We start from the raw sequence: 21400 nt of genomic DNA on the forward strand, positions 1-21400 counted from the left end.
TTCCCATTGAATCGGTTTGAGTACAAGTCAAAAACATTGAAGGTCACAGAACCCACTGTTGATGCTTTTACCCCAGACTGCGTCTAATCAATGTGTGGCCTGGCGTGTCTAGCTGGGCTTATCTGACCTGAGAAACCTGGCAACATGTTCTAGTTCAGATAGTGTGCCATGGTGTCAACTAACCCCCCTTTCTCTACCTCTCTCTCTTTATCTCTCCCTCTCTTTATCTCGCCCTCTCTTTATCTCGCCCTCTCTTTATCTCTCTCTCTCTTTATCTCTCTCTCTCTTTATCTCTCTCTCTTTATGTTTATGTTGCCAAAGCAAGTGAAATAGATAATCAAAATATTACACTCACAGAAGTTCCAAAAGAATAAAGACATTTAAAATGTCATGTTATGGCTATATACAGTGTTATAATGATGTGCAAATAGTTAAAGTACAAAAAGGAAAATAAATAAATGTAGGTTGTATTTACAGTGGTGTTTGTTCTTCACTGGTTGCCTTCTTCTTGTGGCAACAGATCACAAATCTTGCTGCTGTGAATGCACACTGTGGTTTTTCACCCAATAGATATTGGATTTGTTTTCAAATTCTTTGTGGGTCTGTGTAATCTGAGGGAAGTATGTGTCTCTAATATGGTCATAGATTTGGCAGGAGGTTAGGAAGTGCAGCTCAGTTTCCACCTCATTTAGTCTACGGCGGCCTTTTTCAATAGCAAGGCTATGCTCAAAGATGACCTTAATTTTGGGGGTCTCTCTCTCTCTATCTCACACACACACACACACACACACACACACACACACAGGCCCTTCAAGTCAGGCGTGGCACAACACGGTCCAGCAGACGCCATACGGGATCAGTCCGTCAATAGAAATCATTACTACAGTCAAATATAGCTACGGCATTTACTGTATCACTACTGCCAAGCAATCCAATGCAATGCTTAGCGACAGAACCGTAAAGCGTTCTTTTAACCAAAAGCTATCTTTTTTCAACAGATGAAACTGATCTCTTTCCAAAGAGGGTGACATGCAGAGCGACAGAGCAACAGAAAGAGAAGGGGGGGTGGAGATAAAGAGACAATCAAAGCTGTAATTACTGTGTAACAGCGAAGTGAGGGAGTAAGTGAGTGTTCAGTCGGCCGTATGGATGCATCCCAACAGGGGGTATCACTGTGACGGGGAGCATCCACCAGAGATAGCCTAGCTGGGCTAATGGAATCTATTATAGAGCACTAGCACCTGAGGCTACGCTAATGCGACACTAATGCTATTGCTAATGCTATGCTAAGCTAATACTATGCTAATGTTATGCTACTCTTTCTCTTGCCCTTTATTGTGTAAGCTTGCGTGTAGCATGCTGCGAGATCCACCATAGATAGCATCCAAAGGCTAATGGAATCTACAGTACACCTGAGGCAATGCTAAGCTATATATGTTACACTCTCTTGCTGTAGCCATCTGATGTCATCATGTGTTATAATGCTGCAATATCTACCATGGTAATTAGGATCTCAGTTCCTGTACTGATCGAGGCACAAAGGGAGGAAGCAGGCATTTTTTTAAGGAAGCTGCATTTGTTCTGGACTCCAATAAGACTGCTGGAGGACCATAACAACTAGCTATGGGTGTGTTGGGACTGGCCTATCAGAGATTAAGCAGGTTTGTTGTAGACTGGCAGGTGGTCATTCAAAGGACAAATCTGTAGCACAGTACACACACTAACAAGGGACTTCTACAGACCTTACAATATGTTTAACACAAATTTAAACAAATGACCTTTTGAAAAAGAAAGAGTGTTTTACATAGCACCAAAGACTACTTTGACTGGATAAAGTATTAGCTTGATTGATGATAGCTAGTTTTTAACTGGATAAATTGTTAGCTTGATTTATGATAGCTAGCTAGGCTAACTGGATAAAGTATTAGCTTGATTGATGATAGCTAGCGAGGCTAACTGGAAAAACTTGGTGAGAGTCACCGCTGCAGAGTGCAGATCCGATTCGCTAACTCACTCCTAGATGGAACTGGCGTCCAATTTAAAGGCCTAATAGCTTTAATCTCATCTGAATCTGATTGGCCGGTAACCAAATTAGCAGGCCCAGATTGAATCAAGCCCATTCGGCCAATCAATTTCCTGCGCTAGGCCATTTCATTCTAGCTGTGTATGTGTGGGTGTGGTGCATTTGCCAAGTCTGTGGCATGAGGACCTAATGTTTGACTTCATCACTGTCTAGACATGGTATATGAGCACATAGAGATGACTTGTGAAAATACAGGTGACTGGTTTGAATTCAACTAATCTGTACTGAACACACTCCACCCACAACATAGCCCTCAATATTTTGAATTGTAAAAAAATATTGTATTTTTTATTGAATATTAAAACGTACAATCTACCTGCAGTGAAGCCACTCAACATCAACATTACACTCAGTAATCTAACAGACTCCCATCCAGAGCGACCCACAGGAGCAACCAGGGTCAAGCACCCCGCCCAAGGGCATGTCGACAGATCTCCCACCAACTCAAAACTGAGAGCCCTCACTAAACTGGTCTGAGCCTAGCAACCGAGCCCTCACTAAACTGGTCTGAGCATAGCAACAGAGCCCTCACTAAACTGGTCTGAGCATAGCAACAGAGCCCTCACTAAACTGGTCTGAGCATAGCAACAGAGCCCTCACTAACCTGGTCTGAGCATAGCAACAGAGCCCTCACTAAACTGGTCTGAGCATAGCAACAGAGCCCTCACTAAACTGATCTGAGCATAGCAACAGAGCCCTCACTAAACTGGTCTGAGCATAGCAACAGAGCCCTCACTAAACTGGTCTGAGCATAGCAACAGAGCCCTCACAAAACTGGTCTGAGCATAGCAACAGAGCCCTCACTAAACTGGTCTGAGCATAGCAACAGAGCCCTCACTAAACTGGTCTCAGCATAGCAACATAGCCCTCATTAAACTGGTCTGAGCATAGCAACAGAGCCCTCACTAAACTGGTCTGAGCATAGCAACAGAGCCCAAGCCTGCCTTTCACTGAACACTGAAATGAACACACATACAGTGGGGAAAAAAGTATTTAGTCAGCCACCAATTGTGCAAGTTCTCCCACTTAAAAAGATGAGAGAGGCCTGTAATTTTCATCATAGGTACACGTCAACTATGACAGACAAAATGATAATTTTTTTTCCAGAAAATCACATTGTAGGATTTTTAATGAATTTATTTGCAAATTATGGTGGAAAATAAGTATTTGGTCAATAACAAAAGTTTCTCAATACTTTGTTATATACCCTTTGTTGGCAATGACACAGGTCAAACGTTTTCTGTAAGTCTTCACAAGGTTTTCACACACTGTTGCTGGTATTTTGGCCCATTCCTCCATGCAGATCTCCTCTAGAGCAGTGATGTTTTGGGGCTGTCGCTGGGCAACACGGACTTTCAACTCCCTCCAAAGATTTTCGTTGGGGTTGAGATCTGGAGACTGGCTAGGCCACTCCAGGACCTTGAAATGCTTCTTACGAAGCCACTCCTTCGTTGCCCGGGCAGTGTGTTTGGGATCATTGTCATGCTGAAAGACCCAGCCACGTTTCATCTTCAATGCCCTTGCTGATGGAAGGAGGTTTTCACTCAAAATCTCACGATACATGGCCCCATTCATTCTTTCCTTTACACGGATCAGTCGTCCTGGTCCCTTTGCAGAAAAACAGCCCCAAAGCATGATGTTTCCACCCCCATGCTTCACAGTAGGTATGGTGTTCTTAACTCAGCATTCTTTGTCCTCCAAACACGACGAGTTGAGTTTTTACCAAAAAGTTCTATTTTGGTTTCATCTGACCATATGACATTCTCCCAATCCTCTTCTGGATCATCCAAATGCACTCTAGCAAACTTCAGACGGGCCTGGACATGTACTGGCTTAAGCAGGGGGACACGCCTGGCACTGCAGGATTTGAGTCCCTGGCGGCGTAGTGTGTTACTGATGGTAGGCTTTGTTACTTTGGTCCCAGCTCTCTGCAGGTCATTCACTAGGTCCCCCCGTGTGGTTCTGGGATTTTTGCTCACCGTTCTTGTGATCATTTTGACCCCACAGGGTGAGATCTTGCGTGGAGCCCCAGATCGAGGGAGATTATCAGTGGTCTTGTATGTCTTCCATTTCCTAATAATTGCTCCCACAGTTGATTTCTTCAAACCAAGCTGCTTACCTATTGCAGATTCAGTCTTCCCAGCCTGGTGCAGGTCTACAATTTTGTTTCTGGTGTCCTTTGACAGCTCTTTGGTCTTGGCCATAGTGGAGTTTGGAGTGTGACTGTTTGAGGTTGTGGACAGGTGTCTTTTATACTGATAACAAGTTCAAACAGGTGCCATTAATACAGGTAACGAGTGGAGGACAGAGGAGCCTCTTAAAGAAGAAGTTACAGGTCTGTGAGAGCCAGAAATCTTGCTTGTTTGTATGTGACCAAATACTTACTTTCCACCATAATTTGCAAATAAATTCATTACAAATCCTACAATGTGATTTTCTGGATTTTTTTTTCTCAATGTCTGTCATAGTTGACGTGTACCTATGATGAAAATTACAGGCCTCTCTCATCTTTTTAAGTGGGGAACGATACAGTAGAGTATCGCAACATTCATTCTGACAATATTATATTGATTCTATGACTCCAAGTATCGATTCTCTTTATTTTATTATTTTGTAGTTAACGTTATCTAGCTCTAGTCGGCTGTACCTAAATAACTAGTAGCCAAAACTCCAGTATTTCTCCTTCTATAGCTTAGCCTCAATCTTATTTTTAATTGGTGAGCCAACATGTTTTCATCTCTGTTATTTCCATGACTGATCAAAACCCGTTTTCTCACGGCTCTCTCTTGTCCCTCTGCAGCAACAATATGTTTGGAACATCGATTCTCAATAAAATCCCAGTAACACATTACAATACATATAGAATTGTGATAAATCGTGATACGTATAGAATTGCAATATACACCATATCGGCACCTATGTATCATGATAGTGAGGTCCCTGGCAATTCCAAGCCCTACTAAACACCACATCCGTGGAGGGATGAGATCTTACTGAACACCCACACCGAGCAGCAGTTCTCCGACATGAATAATTGCACATCAACACAGCAGTGACCGTGGGAGAAGTCGATTGTGATAACACGTCTGTTTAATTCATGCCGGTTGTATAACACACGCTTGAGTCTGACAAGAAGCGTGTACACTCAGTACATTATACAAAATAAAGACGATTGTGTACAATACGGTCGAAATACGAGATAGCATATCTTGAGTGATAGCCCACTCAACAGAAATTTGAGCTGTGTTGTTGACATAACAAATGGCTAAGTGTCCAGAAATCAGACTTCAACCGTCTTGTAGAAGAGCAGTGAGACCGGTAGGACGGCTAAGGGAGACAATGATACAGTATTGAACATTTTCCAGTCAGTTTCCTGTCAAAGCTATGCTAACGTAACAACTGTCTTAGTACACTATCTGCTAAGGTAAATGCATACTGCACTTTTTCCTGAGAGGGGGAAAAGGGGAATGTTCCAGAGAGAGAGAGGGAGAGAGAGAGGCAGGATGAGTATAATCCAGGTAATAGACGTTGGAAGCCCATGGAGAGCATGCAGTGCGCTGGGGATATGTATTATGGAGAGACGTGCTAACAGGAACACGAGAACTGAGGTAAATGATTAGCCAAAACAGGCTAACGCTAGCACTCACAGAGACAGCCTGCTTCGCTTAGTCCAATGTTATGAAATGGGGGGGACACTTAGCTATCCTAGAAAGGCTAGGACCTAGAGATGGGATGAGAGGGGTTGAGGGTAGCAGAAGGCTGGGACAAAAAAACAAACAAAAGATAACTAATGTAAATTATAAACTGGGTGGTTCGAGCCCTGAATGCTGATTGGCTGAAAGCCGCGGTATATCGGACCATATACCACAGGTATGACAAAACGTTTGTTTTTACTGCTCTAATTACGTTGGTAACCAGTTTATAATAGCAATAAGGCTCCTCGGGGGTTTGTGATATATGGCCAATATACCACGGCTAAGGGCTGTATCCAGGCACTCCGTGTTGCATCGTGCATAAGAACAGCCTTTATCCGTAGTATATTGGCCATATACCACACCTCCGCGGGCCTTATTGCTTAAATATACCGTGTCTGTAAAATGTATATAGTATGTATAAGCTGGTAGTAGAAGCCTAAGTATTGTTGTCCATTAGTTTACTCAAATTAGGAGAGGGTTAGGGGAAAATAATAAAGGAAAATATATTTCTAAAGTATATATGGGGGATTGGAAATTATGCAGACAATTACATTGATAGAAGCCACAATCTCTCTGCAATATTAGAGCTGATCTACCCCTTAAAAAAGGTAGAAAAGACAGGCTAGCCTAAGAAACACAATACTCAGCACTGACTTCCAACCTCATGAGCGCTAACTCAAAACAGAAAAACACAATAGAAGGAAGGAATTTCAGCTAGTTTGAAGGTAGACGATTGCACAGAGCACTGCACTTCATCATCATTAAACCATGCGGACTGTGTGTTCACCAGTCCTCTTAGTACCTAAAGTCTGCAACAAAGAAGATAACATGATCATTCACTGGCCAAGCACTCCCTAACGCATGCTTGGTTACAGCCAGCGTGTTCAATAAAACCACTCCTGTCCTCTGCAAGAACTCTGTACTGTAGAGAGATTTGGTACGTCTTATTCTGAGTGATTTGGGATGTCTTATTTATATCATAAAATAAAATGTATTTATAAAGCTATTTTTACATCAGCAGATGTTACAAAGTGCTATACAGAAACCCAACTTAAAAACACCAAACAGCAAACAGCAATGCCAAGAGTGTGCAAAGCAGTCATCAAGGCAAAATGGTAGCTACTTTGAAGAATCTCAAATATAAAACATATTTTGATTTGTTTAACACTTTTCTGGTTACTACATAATTCCATATGTGTTATTTCATAGTTTTGATGTCTTCACTATTATTCTACAATGTAGAAAATAGTAAAAATAAAGAAAAACCCTTGAATGAGTAGGTATGTCCAAACTTTTCACTGGTAGTGTATAGTGCACTACTTTTTTATATTCCCTATGGGCCCTAATAGGATGCCATTTGGGACGGAGACGGGGGGGGGGGGTCCTCAAAATGCATACTACCGTGCTCCGAGCACGCAAATTGGAGCACAGGAGGGTCGGAGTATGAGTCAAAATCAAAGTATGCGAAACGGAGCACGGAGGGCACTTCTCAAATGCGTACTCCGTTTGTACATATTTTGAAGCATGCGATCGATGCAAGCTTCAACGGAAAGTATGCAAAGAAATATGCCGCAACCAGGTAAAAAAAATAATAATTAAGCAGCATTTCTTGAAATCAATGGCGGACATTATTTGAGCTGAAGCGAGAGAAAATACAATCCGTCTTCAGTTTCTCCTTTGAGTCACCTGACTGATTAGAAAAACACTGTATGACACTGGCAACACTTCCCTCCCATCATCCACAGTATTCCCGTCAGCACATTACTGCTGATTCGAATCGAGCTGTTAGATGATAGTGCTTGCATGAGGTCATGCTGACGGTGGTGTTGATGGTGCTTTGGCGGAGAAGAGAAGACAGGAGATTGTGTGCAGTTGTTTTCGTAGTTGGTTTTCATAGTTGATTTTCATATTTGTTTTTATAGTTCAGGCCCCCCTATGGTGCCCTTCACTGATTAGCAAAGGCAATGTCAATCACAGTCAGTTTGTGTCCCTAGTCTACTGCTATGGTTTACCCACAGCAAAGGTGAACAACATATTCAGGCCATGGTCACAAACGTGTGTGTGTGTGTGTGTGTGTATATACACACACACACACACACACACAGTGAGGGAAAAAAGTATTTGATCCCCTGCTGATTTTGTACGTTTGCCCACTGACAAAGAAATGATCAGTCTATAATTTTAATGGTAGGTTTATTTGAACAGTGAGAGACAGAATAACAACAACAAAATCCAGAAAAACGCATGTCAAAATGTTATAAATTGATTTGCATTTTAATGAGGGAAATAAGTATTTGACCCCTCTCAATCAGAAAGATTTCTGGCTCCCAGGTGTCTTTTATACAGGTAACGAGCTGAGATTAGGAGCACACTCTTAAAGGGAGTGCTCCTAATCTCAGTTTGTTACCTGTATAAAAGACACCTGTCCAGAGAACCAATCAATCAATCAGATTCTCCACCATGGCCAAGACCAAATTGCTCTCCAAGGATGTCAGGGACAAGATTGTAGACCTCCACAAGGCTGGAATGGGCTACAAGACCATCACCAAGCAGCTTGGTGAGAAGGTGACAACAGTTGGTGCGATTATTCGCAAATGGAAGAAACACAAAATAACTGTCAATCTCCCTCGGCCTGGGGCTCCATGCAAGATCTCACCTCGTGGAGTTGCAATGATCATGAGAACGGTGAGGAATCAGCCCAGAACTAAATGGGAGGATCTTGTCAATGATCAAGGCAGCTGGGACCATAGTCACCAAGAAAACAATTGGTAACACACTATGCCGTGAAGGACTGAAATCCTGCAGCACCCGCAAGGTCCCCCTGCTCAAGAAAGCACATATACAGGCCCGTCAGAAGTTTGCCAATGAACATCTGAATGATTCAGAGGAGAACTGGGTGAAAGTGTGGTGGTCAGATGAGACCAAAATCGAGGTCTTTGGCATCAACTCAACTCGCCGTGTTTGGAGGAGGAGGAATGTGCCTATGACCCCAAGAACACCATCCCCACCGTCAAACATGGAGGTGGAAACATTATGCTTTGAGGGTGTTTTTCTGCTAAGGGGACAGGACAACTTCACCGCATCAAAGGGACGATGGACGGGGCCATGTACCGTCAGGTGCCATTAATACAGGTAACGAGTGGAGGACAGAGGAGCCTCTTAAAGAAGAAGTTATAGGTCTGTGAGAGCCAGAAATCTTGCTTGTTTGTAGGTGACCAAATACTTTTTTCCACCATAATTTGCAAATAAATTCATTACAAATCCTACAATGTGATTTTCTGGATTTTTTTTTCTCAATTTGTCTGTCATAGTTGACGTGTACCTATGATGAAAATTACAGGCCTCTCTCATCTTTTTAAGTAGGAGAACTTGCACAATTGGTGGCTGACTAAATACTTTTTTTCCCCACTGTATTTCCCTCATTGAAATGCAAATCAATTTATAACATTTTTGACATGCGTTTTTCTGGATTTTTTTGTTGTTATTCTGTCTCTCACTGTTCAAATAAACCTACCATTAAAATTATAGACTGACCATGTCTTTGTCAGTGGGCAAACGTACAAAATCAGCAGGGGATCAAATACTTTTTTCCCCTCATTGTATGTGTACATTTATTTTTGCAACGCTTTGCGCACGTGACGCGGGTGGTGTGGTCAGCATGTCACAGTGGTTCCCATTGCAGCCAATCACATAAACAGTCAAAAGCACTTAGAAGCCGTCACAACTGGGATGTTAGTAAAATGAGAGTAAAAGTAAAATATAATATAAAATGAGAGTGTGCCCTTCAGTAGTCCTTGGCCTTTTTATACATCCAAATCAAAACGCTAATCCAAAATCCATAATTGATTCCTAATCCCATCTGTATTAGGCAATGCTGCATTAAGGTTTTCTCAAACGCTATAAAACGTCCAAGCACAGTTCCTAGGTCAATAACATATATATGCGTCAACTCGTATGTTGCAATTGCAGATAAATATAGGTTCTGCCATGTCGAGGCAACCCAATCTGGAATAAAAACATGCCTATAATCTACAGTGACATGCTTCGTCTCATGCTTAAAGACATACTGCCGCTAGTGAAATAACCTATTTACAGGGCTTTCATATTGCATTTCCTCTTTGTAAACCACAACCTATAACCTCCCCCACTTCCCTATGCCTCACAGTCAGCAAGCTGCCAATCATTTGTCTCATTTCCAGTTACTTCAAGTCTCAAGGAGGAGGGTGTCACTGCATGAGGCCAAGGATGGGGTGTAGAAGAATGAGACAGTGATTTCATCATAGCCTTAATTATCATGCTAGCTTGAGGCTGAGATGGAAACTGCTAGTTGACCATCATTACATATGCAGCACCTCTACTTGTCTTTCTAGCACAACAGTCAACAGCCATGACCTACATTTCACAACACATCGATAACATTCATTCTTGTGTATGCTGAGTTGCAGTCTCCCACACACACATTATCCAAACCCCCCCACAACTGTCAACAAACCAATCACGTCCTTACCTCTAACACAGGCCCCGCCCCCAAGATGATCTGCTCCACCCCACTGGCAAATCCCTTCTGGCTGAGGGCGGTGAGGTGATGAATCAGGAAGTTGGTGCTCTGGGTCTTCCCCGAGCCGCTCTCGCCGGAGATGACGATGCACTGGTTCCTCCGCCGCTGCAGCATGGCGTGGTAGGCCACGTCCGCCACCGCGTAGATGTGCGGCTCCAGTTCTCCCAGAGCGTGGTTGTCATACATCTTGACATACTTGGGGTTATAGATGGGGAGGAACTGGAAGGGGTTAATGACGATGAGGATGGAGCCTACGTAGGTGTAGATCCTCTCCTGGCGGAAGCGTGCGCGCAGGCTCTCCAGCAGGGCGCGCTCCGTCAGCTCAGGGAGAGAGCACAGGTCGGACGGGTGCTCGCCCCCTGCGGGCTGGGGCAGAAAACCCCGTTCCACCATGCGGCGGCGCTCCTCGGTCACTCGCAGCCACATCTGGAGACTCCCTCCATAATGGATGGAACCGTCCAGGTTCTTCTCTCGGAGCAGAAAGCGGTAGTCCTCGCCACTGCCCAGGCCGCAGCGGTTCTCCAGGGCGTTGCGGGGCCACAGCATCATCCGCTGGACAGGGTAGTCGCTGGGGTTGAGGATCCACTCCTCCCCACCGAACTCCTTCACCTCGGCTAGCACGTAGCATTTGGTGCGGTCCAGACGCAGGCGCTCCAGCAGGCGCTCGATGGCCTCGGCAGCCGTGGTGCTCTTGCGGGCGCCCACGGGGCAGTAGATGGTGCCCTCGGCCAGGGCGCCCGGGTAGACGCGCAGGGTGAACTCCTGGTCCTCCAGGCGCCGCCGCATGCTGCCGCTAGCCGCGTTAGCCACCACACTGGCATTAGCGTTGGCCCTAGCATAGCCGCAGCCACCATCTTGAAGGCTCATAGTGGAGAAGCAGGTCCCATCAGCGCTGGCTGCTGCTGGGAGTTCTTCTCTGGGCCAGGGGACCGACTCAGGACATTCCAGCTGAGAAGAGAATAAAAATACAGAGTTTAGAGGAGGCAGGCAACACAATGACATCATACACGGTCAGGGACATAATGATATCATACACGGTCACGGACATAACGACATCATACACTGGTGCTTGATACAGTATTGATGAACAACATGGGGGAAGAGGAGGTTCCATGAGGGAAGTGATGGTTCCATGAGGGAAGAGGAGGTTCTATAAGGGAAGTGATGGTTCCATGAGGGAAGTGATGGTTCCATAAGGGAAGTGATGGTTCCATAAGGGAAGTGATGGTTCCATGAGGGAAGTGATGGTTCCATAAGGGAAGTGATGGTTCCATGAGGGAAGTGATGGTTCCATAAGGGAAGTGATGGTTCCATAAGGGAAGTGATGGTTCCATAAGGGAAGTGATGGTTCCATGAGGGAAGTTCCATGAGGGAAGAGGAGGTTCCATAAGGGAAGTGATGGTTCCATGAGGGAAGTTCCATGAGGGAAGAGGAGGTTCCATAAGGGAAGTGATGGTTCCATAAGGGAAGTGATGGTTCCATAAGGGAAGTGATGGTTCCATGAGGGAAGTGATGGTTCCATGAGGGAAGTTCCATGAGGGAAGTGATGGTTCCATGAGGGAAGAGGAGGTTCCACATAGCAAATTATTTCATGTGTCACTGTAGTACAACAGACGTTTTTTGTGTGTCATAGTCAAAATAACTAGTATCTCGTTTCAGAAAAAGTCACAAAACAGACAGTAAAACCAAGATAGCCAGATAAAAAACCCTCAGAGGCAGTACGGCAGTAAACCGCTGGGCCTGGTTTATCTGAGCCTGTGTGTGCTAATCCCACTACCATGCTCGTGTGCCAACATAAACAGCTGTTCTCTAATGAACACTCAATGGCTTAAAGAGCAACTGAAGGCAATAAAGAACTTCTCTGGGTGAAAATGGCCTATGTGGCATCGATAAGAGTCGGAAAAATATATCGTAGTGTCAAAATTGACTACAGAGTGTAAATACGATAATTTTGTTCATAAAGTCAGTCTCGTCCAAAACTGATATTTGCGAGATAATGTCAAGGAATGAAGGGTACCGTAACAGTTTTCCTTGGGTTGGGTTTATTTCAATCCAAGTGTATCATCAATTCGGAGCGCAGCTGCAAGCGACTCGATCATAATGCCCATGGTCAATTTTGTTTGACATTCGATATTCCTATGGGGCTAGTTAGGGACCGTCAATTAATTATACAATGTACACGGGACAATATTTGTTTTTTTAAATGAAAAGTTGGCTAGCTTGCTAGCTAGTCTAGGCTACTTCCAGACACAAGGCCCTGGTTAGACTGTTTCAATGTATCTAGAAGGTTGAGTGACTGTAACTGTGTACTGTTTTGGCAGAGTGAAAGTACAAACGCTTCCCACATTCGAACACACACATTCGAACACACCCACATCAAAGCACGACTCCATGACCCAAATCTCGTTCTCAGACGCATTTCCTAATAAGGAAAATTTAAACCGAGGCTTTAAAGTTCAGCTTTAATTCACCACTTCCCTGGTGATACTGGGTAGACAGAGTGCTCTCCACAGGCCACCATTCACCACAGAGACCACTGTACAGGACAGAGTCTAAGCTACAGTTAGCCACGCTAACGCAAAGTGACTAGCGTGTCAAAAGAAAAGATTCCAACTCCACCGCTAGGGTGACTGAGACACCAACGTAAAAAACAATTGCCGATATTGACGGTCATTTATCCTTTATTTAACCAGGTGAGTCCTACTGAGATATATCTCTTTTTCCAAGGGAGCCCTGTGGGGCCAGCATTTTGGCTAAATACTATATAAAGATCTGAGGCGAACTTGATATAAAATGTTCCCTTCGATGAATACTGAGAGACGTATTATCTTTATCTCCATCACATCACGTCAACGTCAGTAAGACCAAGGAGCTAACCGTGGACGACAGGAAACAGGGTGGGGGGGGCAATCTAGCTGCATCACACTATGCCACAGATACAGACTCAAACAACTACAAACACAAACAGAAAGGGCAGGAATTGGGGGAAAAAAGGGTTAAAATGGCTTTATTCTAACAGTGCTAAAGGCTAATGTGTTCATGCTAATAGCTAGTAGCAGCACATGATGCCTTGTTACAACCAGAAACAGAAATGACAGGCATCAGACTGACAGAACAAACACCACAAAGATTAACGGCTTAATGTTAACAATATTATCCCTAAAAGCAGCAATTACGATACAGTGCAGTGTGTTTCCAGGAACTATTATGGTTATTTACAGGTTAGGGTTACAGGTATAGGTTTTCATTCAGTTTAGAGAATTGAGCTTGTCAATTGTGCATGGAAATAGTTCTCAGGGGAGAGAGATCTGATCTGCATTTCTTTAGAGTGGATGTCACAAGTACTAAACCAGTGACACCCACACTTGACAGTAATACAGGCCTACAGCCAAAAGCACCACTGTGTTTTTAGGATTAGTTTCTCCTCCCTCCCCCTCTCCCTCGTTTCTCTCTGAGGTTGCCTTGCTTGATCCTGCAGTTGGCAGCAGGCCAGCTGCTCTCTCAGGTGTCTGTCTGATCTAAGATGGGCTGCTGTGAATGAACTACCTGGAGCGGTCTGCGTCTGCAGCGTCACGGGTGAATTAATTAGACAGTCAGCATGAGAGGGGAGATAAAGGGAGATGCATAGAGACAGTCAGCATGAGAGGGGAGATAAAAGGAGATGCATAGAGACAGTCAGCATGAGAGGGGAGATAAAAGGAGATGCATAGAGACCGTCAGCATGAGAGGGGAGATAAAAGGAGATGCATAGAGACAGTCAGCATGAGAGGGGAGATAAAAGGAGATGCATAGAGACAGTCAGCATGAGAGGGGAGATAAAGGGAGATGCATAGAGACAGTCAGCATGAGAGGGGAGATAAAGGGAGATGCATAGAGACAGTCAGCATGAGAGGGGAGATAAAGGGAGATGCATAGAGACAGCCAGCATGAGAGGGGAGATAAAGGGAGATGCATAGAGACAGTCAGCATGAGAGGGGAGATAAAGGGAGATGCATAGAGACAGCCAGCATGAGAGGGGAGATAAAGGGAGATGCATAGAGACAGTCAGCATGAGAGGGGAGATAAAGGGAGATGCATAGAGACAGCCAGCATGAGAGGGGAGATAAAGGGAGATGCATAGAGACAGCCAGCATGAGAGGGGGAGATAAAGGGAGATGCATAGAGACAGTCAGCATGAGAGGGGAGATAAAGGGAGATGCATAGAGACAGCCAGCATGAGAGGGGAGATAAAGGGAGATGCATAGAGACAGTCAGCATGAGAGGGGAGATAAAGGGAGATGCATAGAGACAGTCAGCATGAGAGGGGAGATAAAGGGAGATGCATAGAGACAGTCAGCATGAGAGGGGAGATAAAGGGAGATGCATAGAGACAGTCAGCATGAGAGGGGAGATAAAGGGAGATGCATAGAGACAGTCAGCATGAGAGGGGAGATAAAGGGAGATGCATAGAGACAGTCAGCATGAGAGGGGAGATAAAGGGAGATGCATAGAGACAGTCAGCATGAGAGGGGAGATAAAGGGAGATGCATAGAGACAGTCAGCATGAGAGGGGAGATAAAGGGAGATGCATAGAGACAGTCAGCATGAGAGGGGAGATAAAGGGAGATGCATAGAGACAGTCAGCATGAGAGGGGAGATAAAGAGAGATGCATAGAGACAGTCAGCATGAGAGGGGAGATAAAGGGAGATGCATAGAGACAGTCAGCATGAGAGGGGAGATAAAAGGAGATGCATAGAGACAGTCAGCATGAGAGGGGAGATAAAGGGAGATGCATAGAGACAGTCAGCATGAGAGGGGAGATAAAGGGAGATGCATAGAGACAGTCAGCATGAGAGGGGAGATAAAGGGAGATGCATAGAGACAGTCAGCATGAGAGGGGAGATAAAGGGAGATGCATAGAGACAGTCAGCATGAGAGGGGAGATAAAAGGAGATGCATAGAGACAGTCAGCATGAGCGGGGAGATAAAGGGAGATGCATAGAGACAGTCAGCATGAGAGGGGAGATAAAGGGAGATGCATAGAGACAGTCAGCATGAGAGGGGAGATAAAGGGAGATGCATAGTGACAGTTAGCATGAGAGAGGAGATAAAGGGAGATGCATAGAGACAGTCAGCATGAGAGGGGAGATAAAGGGAGATGCATAGAGACAGTCAGCATGAGATTAATAGAAAGCTAAAAAGAGAGCCCCTTAGGGGCCTGTCTGCTTGCCTTAGGGGCCTGTCTGCTTGCCTTAGGGGCCTGTCTGCTTGCCTTAGGGGCCTGTCTGCTTGCCTTATTGACAGCCTGCTGAAGATCAGAGCCCTATACTGACAGCCGCTGAAGACCAGCATTCCCTCCATTCTGTTGTTTGTTCATAAAAAATGTCTGGCTTGCCTTCACTCAGCGTTCCTCATGCTATCTCAAGAGCCTCCGTCTACTGTACAGTAACATGGGAGGCCCTGTCGAGAGCCTCCGTCTACTGTACAGTAACATGGGAGGCCCTGTCGAGAGCCTCAATCAACCCAGTTCAGTGACTCATTACTGGGGCTCAGTGAGTTACAACGGTTCCCAACAGGTCCAGTTGTCTCCAAGCTAGTGGGAGAACCCCACAGGGGGGATAGAGATTTGTCAATGAGGATGGATGACAGGGAATATTAAAGGGTGTGTGTGAGAGATCTATCACTCATATCCCTGTCCCCTTCTAAGCACAGTCTTCTCATTGTCCAGGCCTACATGACAATTACCCTGAAGTTTTAACTGCTAGCTTGGAAGAGTATAGAGTATGTTAAGTGTGCATATATACTCATGAATAATGTGAGGAAAAGCCCAAGCCCGAGGCTGAAGAGAGACAAGAGGTCTCAGAGAGAGAAAGCGAGGGAGAGAGAAAGAGAGCGACAGAGAGAAAGATATAATAAAGTTCAACCCTGCAGCAAAGATTTGACCTCAACAGAAAAAGGGGAGGGAAATCAGTCAATTGACCCCTGAACTCCCAGGTGACGAGACAACCCTGCTCCCAGCCTACCATAGCAACCCAGCCACCCACCCTCAGGGAGGGTGGCGAACAGAAAAATCCTGAGACTCCATACATGACAGTACACCACACCATTCCAGCCTGGAGACTGGAGAGAGCTTGACCTGACCCTTCCTTCCTACAGGAGCCACAGCACAGGTCAACAGAGACACAGTCAGTCAGAGAGAAGACTGGGAGGCTGGTGGGCCTTGATAAACCAGGCAGCAGTCAACAGACCCAACACAAAGATGACCCCTCTGGGCAGAGGGCAGGGTCGAGGTTGATGGATGGACAGAAGGTCAGAGGTCAGGGTAGGGAGCCGAGGGGGCAGATAACCATAGCTAATAACGCCTAGCTCACCTCTGTGGCCAGCTAGGTGCAGTGGAGGTCAGGTCACGCTGGCCTGGACAGGTGCTGCTGGACAGGTGCTGCTGGACAGGTGGTGGTCCAACCCAAGCCTGAGGGATAGTGAAAGCTGTCCAGTGACAATGACCTTGTCAAAGAGATTGGATCAGAGCACTTACATCTGTGCATGTTCCTACAGACTTCCAGTCTATTACAATGACCTCACTGCCAACCAATACAGAGTCAGGTAGGAGAGGAAGAGAAGAGAAGAGGGGGGACAGAATGATTGTTTTGTCACAGTTCAGTTAAAGTAAAGTACCAGACAGTGTGGTTGAGATAAGGTTGAGACGGGGTTGAGATAAGGTTGAGACGGGGTTGAGATAAGGTTGAGATGGGGATAGGATAGTGTTGAGATGGGGTTGAGAATGTGTTGAGACGGGGTTGAGCCTAAGCTTTCATGTGGATGGGGAACCCCAGTGATGTGGCTGTAGGCATAAGGGCTATAAACGGAGAGACAAAGAAAGCTACAGTGGGGAAAAAAAGTATTTAGTCAGCCACCAATTGTGCAAGTTCTCCCACTTAAAAATATTTTTTATTGCGATATAATGTCGCTCCCAGACAAGACCCAATTCCCCTTCATTCGCATGAAGAAAATAAGGATATACATGGGGCGGAGATCAGGGTGCCTTGTGAGAATTCATCGGCGAGTGGGTAACCCGCCTCTACCATCCGTTCTATTAGCCAACGTGCAATCACTGGAGAATAAACTGGATGAGCTCCGTTCGAGACTATCCTACCAACGGGACATTAAAAACGGTAATATCTTATGTTTCACTGAGTAGTGGCTGAACGACGACATGGATAATATACAGTTGGCTGGGTTTTCCGTGCATCGGCAGGACAGAACAGCTACGTCTGGTAAGACGAGGGGTGGAGGAGTGTGTCTATTTGTCAATAACAGCTGGTGCGCGATGTCTAATATTAAGGTAGTCTTGAGGTATTGGTCGCCTGAGGTAGAGTACCTCATGATAAGCTGTAGACCACAATATCTACCAAGAGAGTTTTCATCTATATTTTTTGTAGCTGTCTATTTACCACCACTGGCACTAAGACCGCACTCAACGAGCAGTAAATGTTCATCCAGAAGCGGCGCTCCTAGTGGCCGTAGACTTAAATGCAGGAAAACAAATCAATTTTACCTCATTTCTACCAGCATGTCACATGTGCAACCAGAGGAGAAAAAAAAAACTCTAGACCACCTTTACTCCACACACAGAGACACGTACAAAGCTCTCCCTCGCCCTCCATTTGGAAATCTGAACATAACCTGCTCAATAAGGAAGTGATCAGATGATACGGATGCTACACTACAGGACTGTTTTGCTAGCGCAGACTGGAATATGTTCCGGGATTCATCCAATGGCATTGAGGAGTACACCACCTCAGTCACCAGCTTCATCAATAAGTGCATCGACGACGTCGTCCCCACAGTGACCGTACATACATATCCCAACCATAAGCCATTGATTACAGGCAACATCCGCACCGAGCAAAAGGCTAGAGCTGCTGCTTTCAAGGAGTGGGACACTAATCCGGACGCTTATAAGAAATCCCACTACGCCCTTAGACGAACCATTAAAACAGGCAAAGCATCAATAAAGGACTAAGATTGAATACTACTACACCGGCTTTGATGCTCGTCGAATGTGGCAGGGCTTGCAAACTATTACGGACTACAAAGGGAAACCCAGCCGCGAGATGCATAGTGACGCGAGCCTACCAGACGGGCTCAATGCCTTTTATGCACGTTTCGAGGCAAGCAACACTGAAGCATCCATGAGAGCACCAGCTGTTCCGGACGACTGTGTGATCACGCTCTCCATAGCCGATGTGAGCAAGACCTTTAAACAGGTCAAAGTTCACAAGGCCGCAGGGCCAGACGGATTACCAGGACGTGCACTCCAATTCGCATACCGCCCCAACAGATCCACAGATGACGCAATCTCAAATCGCACTCCACACTGCCCTTTCCCACCTGGACAAAAGGAACACCTATGTGAGAATGCTGTTCATTGACTACAGCTCAGCATTCAACACCATAGTGCCCACAAAGTTCATCACTAAGCTAAGGACCCTGGGACTAAACACCTCCCTCAGCAACTGGATCCTAGACTTCCTGACGGACCACCCCCCAGGTGGTAAGGGTAGGCAACAACACATCTGCCAACGTTGATCCTTAACACAGGGGCCCCTCAAGGGTGCGTGCTTAGTCCCCTCCTGTACTCTCTGTTCACCCACGACTGCGTGGCCAAGCACGACTCCAACACTATCATTAAGTTTGCTGACGACACAACGGTGGTAGGCCTGATCACCGACAACGATGAGACAGCCAATAGGGAGGAGGTCAGAGACCTGGCAGTGTGGTGCCAGGGTAACAACATTTACATTTAAGACATTTAGCAGACGCTCTTATCCAACCTCTCCCTCAACGTGAGCAAGACAAATGAGATGATCGTGGACTACAGGAAAAGGAGGGCTGAACACGGCCCCATTCACATCGACGTGGCTGTAGTGGAGCGGGCCGAGAGTTTCAAGTTCCTTGGTGTCCACATCACCAACAAACTATCATGGTCCAAACACACCAAGAAAGTCGTGAAGAGAGCATGACAACGCCTTTTCCCCTTCAGGAGAGAAAAGATTTGGCATGGGTCCCCAGATCCTCAAAAAAGTTATACAGCTGCACCATCGAGAGCATCCTGACCGGTTGCATCACCGCCTGGTATGGTAACTGCTCGGCATCCGACCATAAGGCGCTACAGAGGGTAGTGCGTACAGCCCAGTACATCACCGGGGCCAAGCTTCCTGCCATCCAGGACCTATATACTAGGTGGTGTCAGAGGAAGGCCCAAAAAATTGTCAAAGACTCCAGTCACCCAAGTCATAGACTGTTCTCTCTGTTACCGCAAGGCAAGCGGTATCGGAGCGCCAAGTCTAGGTCCAAAAGGAATCTTAACAGCTTCTACCTACAAGCCATAAGAATGCTGAACAATTAATCAAATGGCCACCCGGATTATTTGCATTGACACCCCCCACCCTTTGTTTTTACACTGCTGCTACTCATCTATGCATAGTCACTTTACCCCTTCCTACAAATTACCTCGACTAACCTGTACCCCCGCACATTGACTCGGTACCGGTACCTTCTGTATATAGCCTCATTATTGTTATTTTATTGTGTAACTTTATTTATTTTCTTAACTCTATTCTAACTGCATTGTTGGTTAAGGGCTTGTAAGTAAGCATTTCACGGTAAGGTCTACACCTGTTGTATTCGGAGCATGTGACAAATAAAATGTGACCAAATTCACATAGAAATGTGTGTTATAGATCTGTCATTCTCATTAAAAGCAAGTCTAAGAAGCGGTAGATCTGTTCTATGTGCACTATTTCAATACTTCCCCTTCTTAAATTTAGTTTTTGCGTCTTTTACGTTTGGTTTTATACACCAGCCTATTTAACAGCTGAAAATAAAAGATATCTGAAAATATATCAGATGGTTAGATGATTGCTTGTTTTGTCACATAAACTGAAATTAGGCAAACTATTAGAATTTTAGCAACCAGGAAATGGTGGAGCGATTTCTGCATATTGTATCTTTAATAGGTAGGTACACAAAAGGTAGAAAAATATAATATCCTCCTTTGCATATTTCGGTATTATTCTACACACTGACTATTATTTTAATGAGCTCCGCCCCCAAACAAGACTACATTTGGTTGGTCCGGACTGGACCAAATCTAAACCAATCATAGATGTCTATGTTTCACACATTTGGACATCAAAGCACAGCACATTAGAGTACAGTAGAGTACAGTTCAGTACAGTAGAGTACAGTTCAGTACAGTTCAGTACAGTAGAGTAGAATTCAGTAGAGTAACGTTCACTACACTACAGTTCAATACATTACAGTGTACTCAACTGTAGTGTGCTCTACTGTGTGCTCAAATCTGAAGCAATCATGGAAGTCTATGTTTCGGGCAAATCAAGGCTGCCGGACTGGACCAAAAACGACGTCTGTGGACGTAGAAATCAAGGGCAGGGTGGACTGACTGAATTTCAACTACTATTCAACGTCCATGGACGTCCGGTGTCGGTCGGTGCTCAGTGGATAAGGATGCTGGTTACAATAAATGGAGAGGGGGGGTCATGGGTAAGTTTCAGTAAGAGCCGGGAGAGGTGGGGGATTGGAAGTGATGCAGACAATTACATTGATAGAAGATACAATCTATCTGCAATATTAAGCTGATACATTCCCCAAAAATAAATAAAAAATGAAGAAAAAAAATAATGAAGAAAAAAAATAATGATAAAAAAAAAACTAAAAAAAAAAGAGCCGGGAGAGGTGACATTAACTGGAGAGAGAGAGAAGAGAGAGAGGCAGAGAGAGAAGAGAGAGAGGCAGAGAGAGCGAGAGAGGGAGAGCAAGAGGTTACAGATTTTTCGGAGATTCCGTTACCAATTTGGTAACAGAATTTAGAGTTTTAATCACTTAATAATTCATAAACCAAATAGATATCAGTAAAAACACTATAACTACACTGAACAAAAATATAAACGCAACATGTAAAGTGTTGGTCCCATGTTTCATGAGCTGAAATAAAAGATCCCAGAAATTTTCCATACGCGCAAAAAGCGTATTTCTCTCAAATTGTGTGTGCAAATTTGTTC

General features: G+C 45.0%; 1 protein-coding gene across 1 annotated transcript in view; it reads right to left on the reverse strand.

The window, feature by feature from the left end:
• The window catches only part of LOC121540804 (unconventional myosin-IXAa), a 228503-nt gene that overhangs the window by 155743 nt on the left and 51360 nt on the right, over positions 1-21400 (reverse strand). The window contains exon 2 of the mRNA XM_041849910.2: positions 10286-11284. Within this exon, the coding sequence (XP_041705844.2) occupies positions 10286-11203 (918 nt within the window). The 5' untranslated portion in view covers positions 11204-11284. The remainder of the gene's footprint in view (positions 1-10285; positions 11285-21400) is intronic.

The sequence above is a fragment of the Coregonus clupeaformis genome, chromosome 26 (genome assembly GCF_020615455.1).
Source record: "Coregonus clupeaformis isolate EN_2021a chromosome 26, ASM2061545v1, whole genome shotgun sequence".
In the NCBI taxonomy this organism is placed as follows: domain Eukaryota; kingdom Metazoa; phylum Chordata; class Actinopteri; order Salmoniformes; family Salmonidae; genus Coregonus; species Coregonus clupeaformis.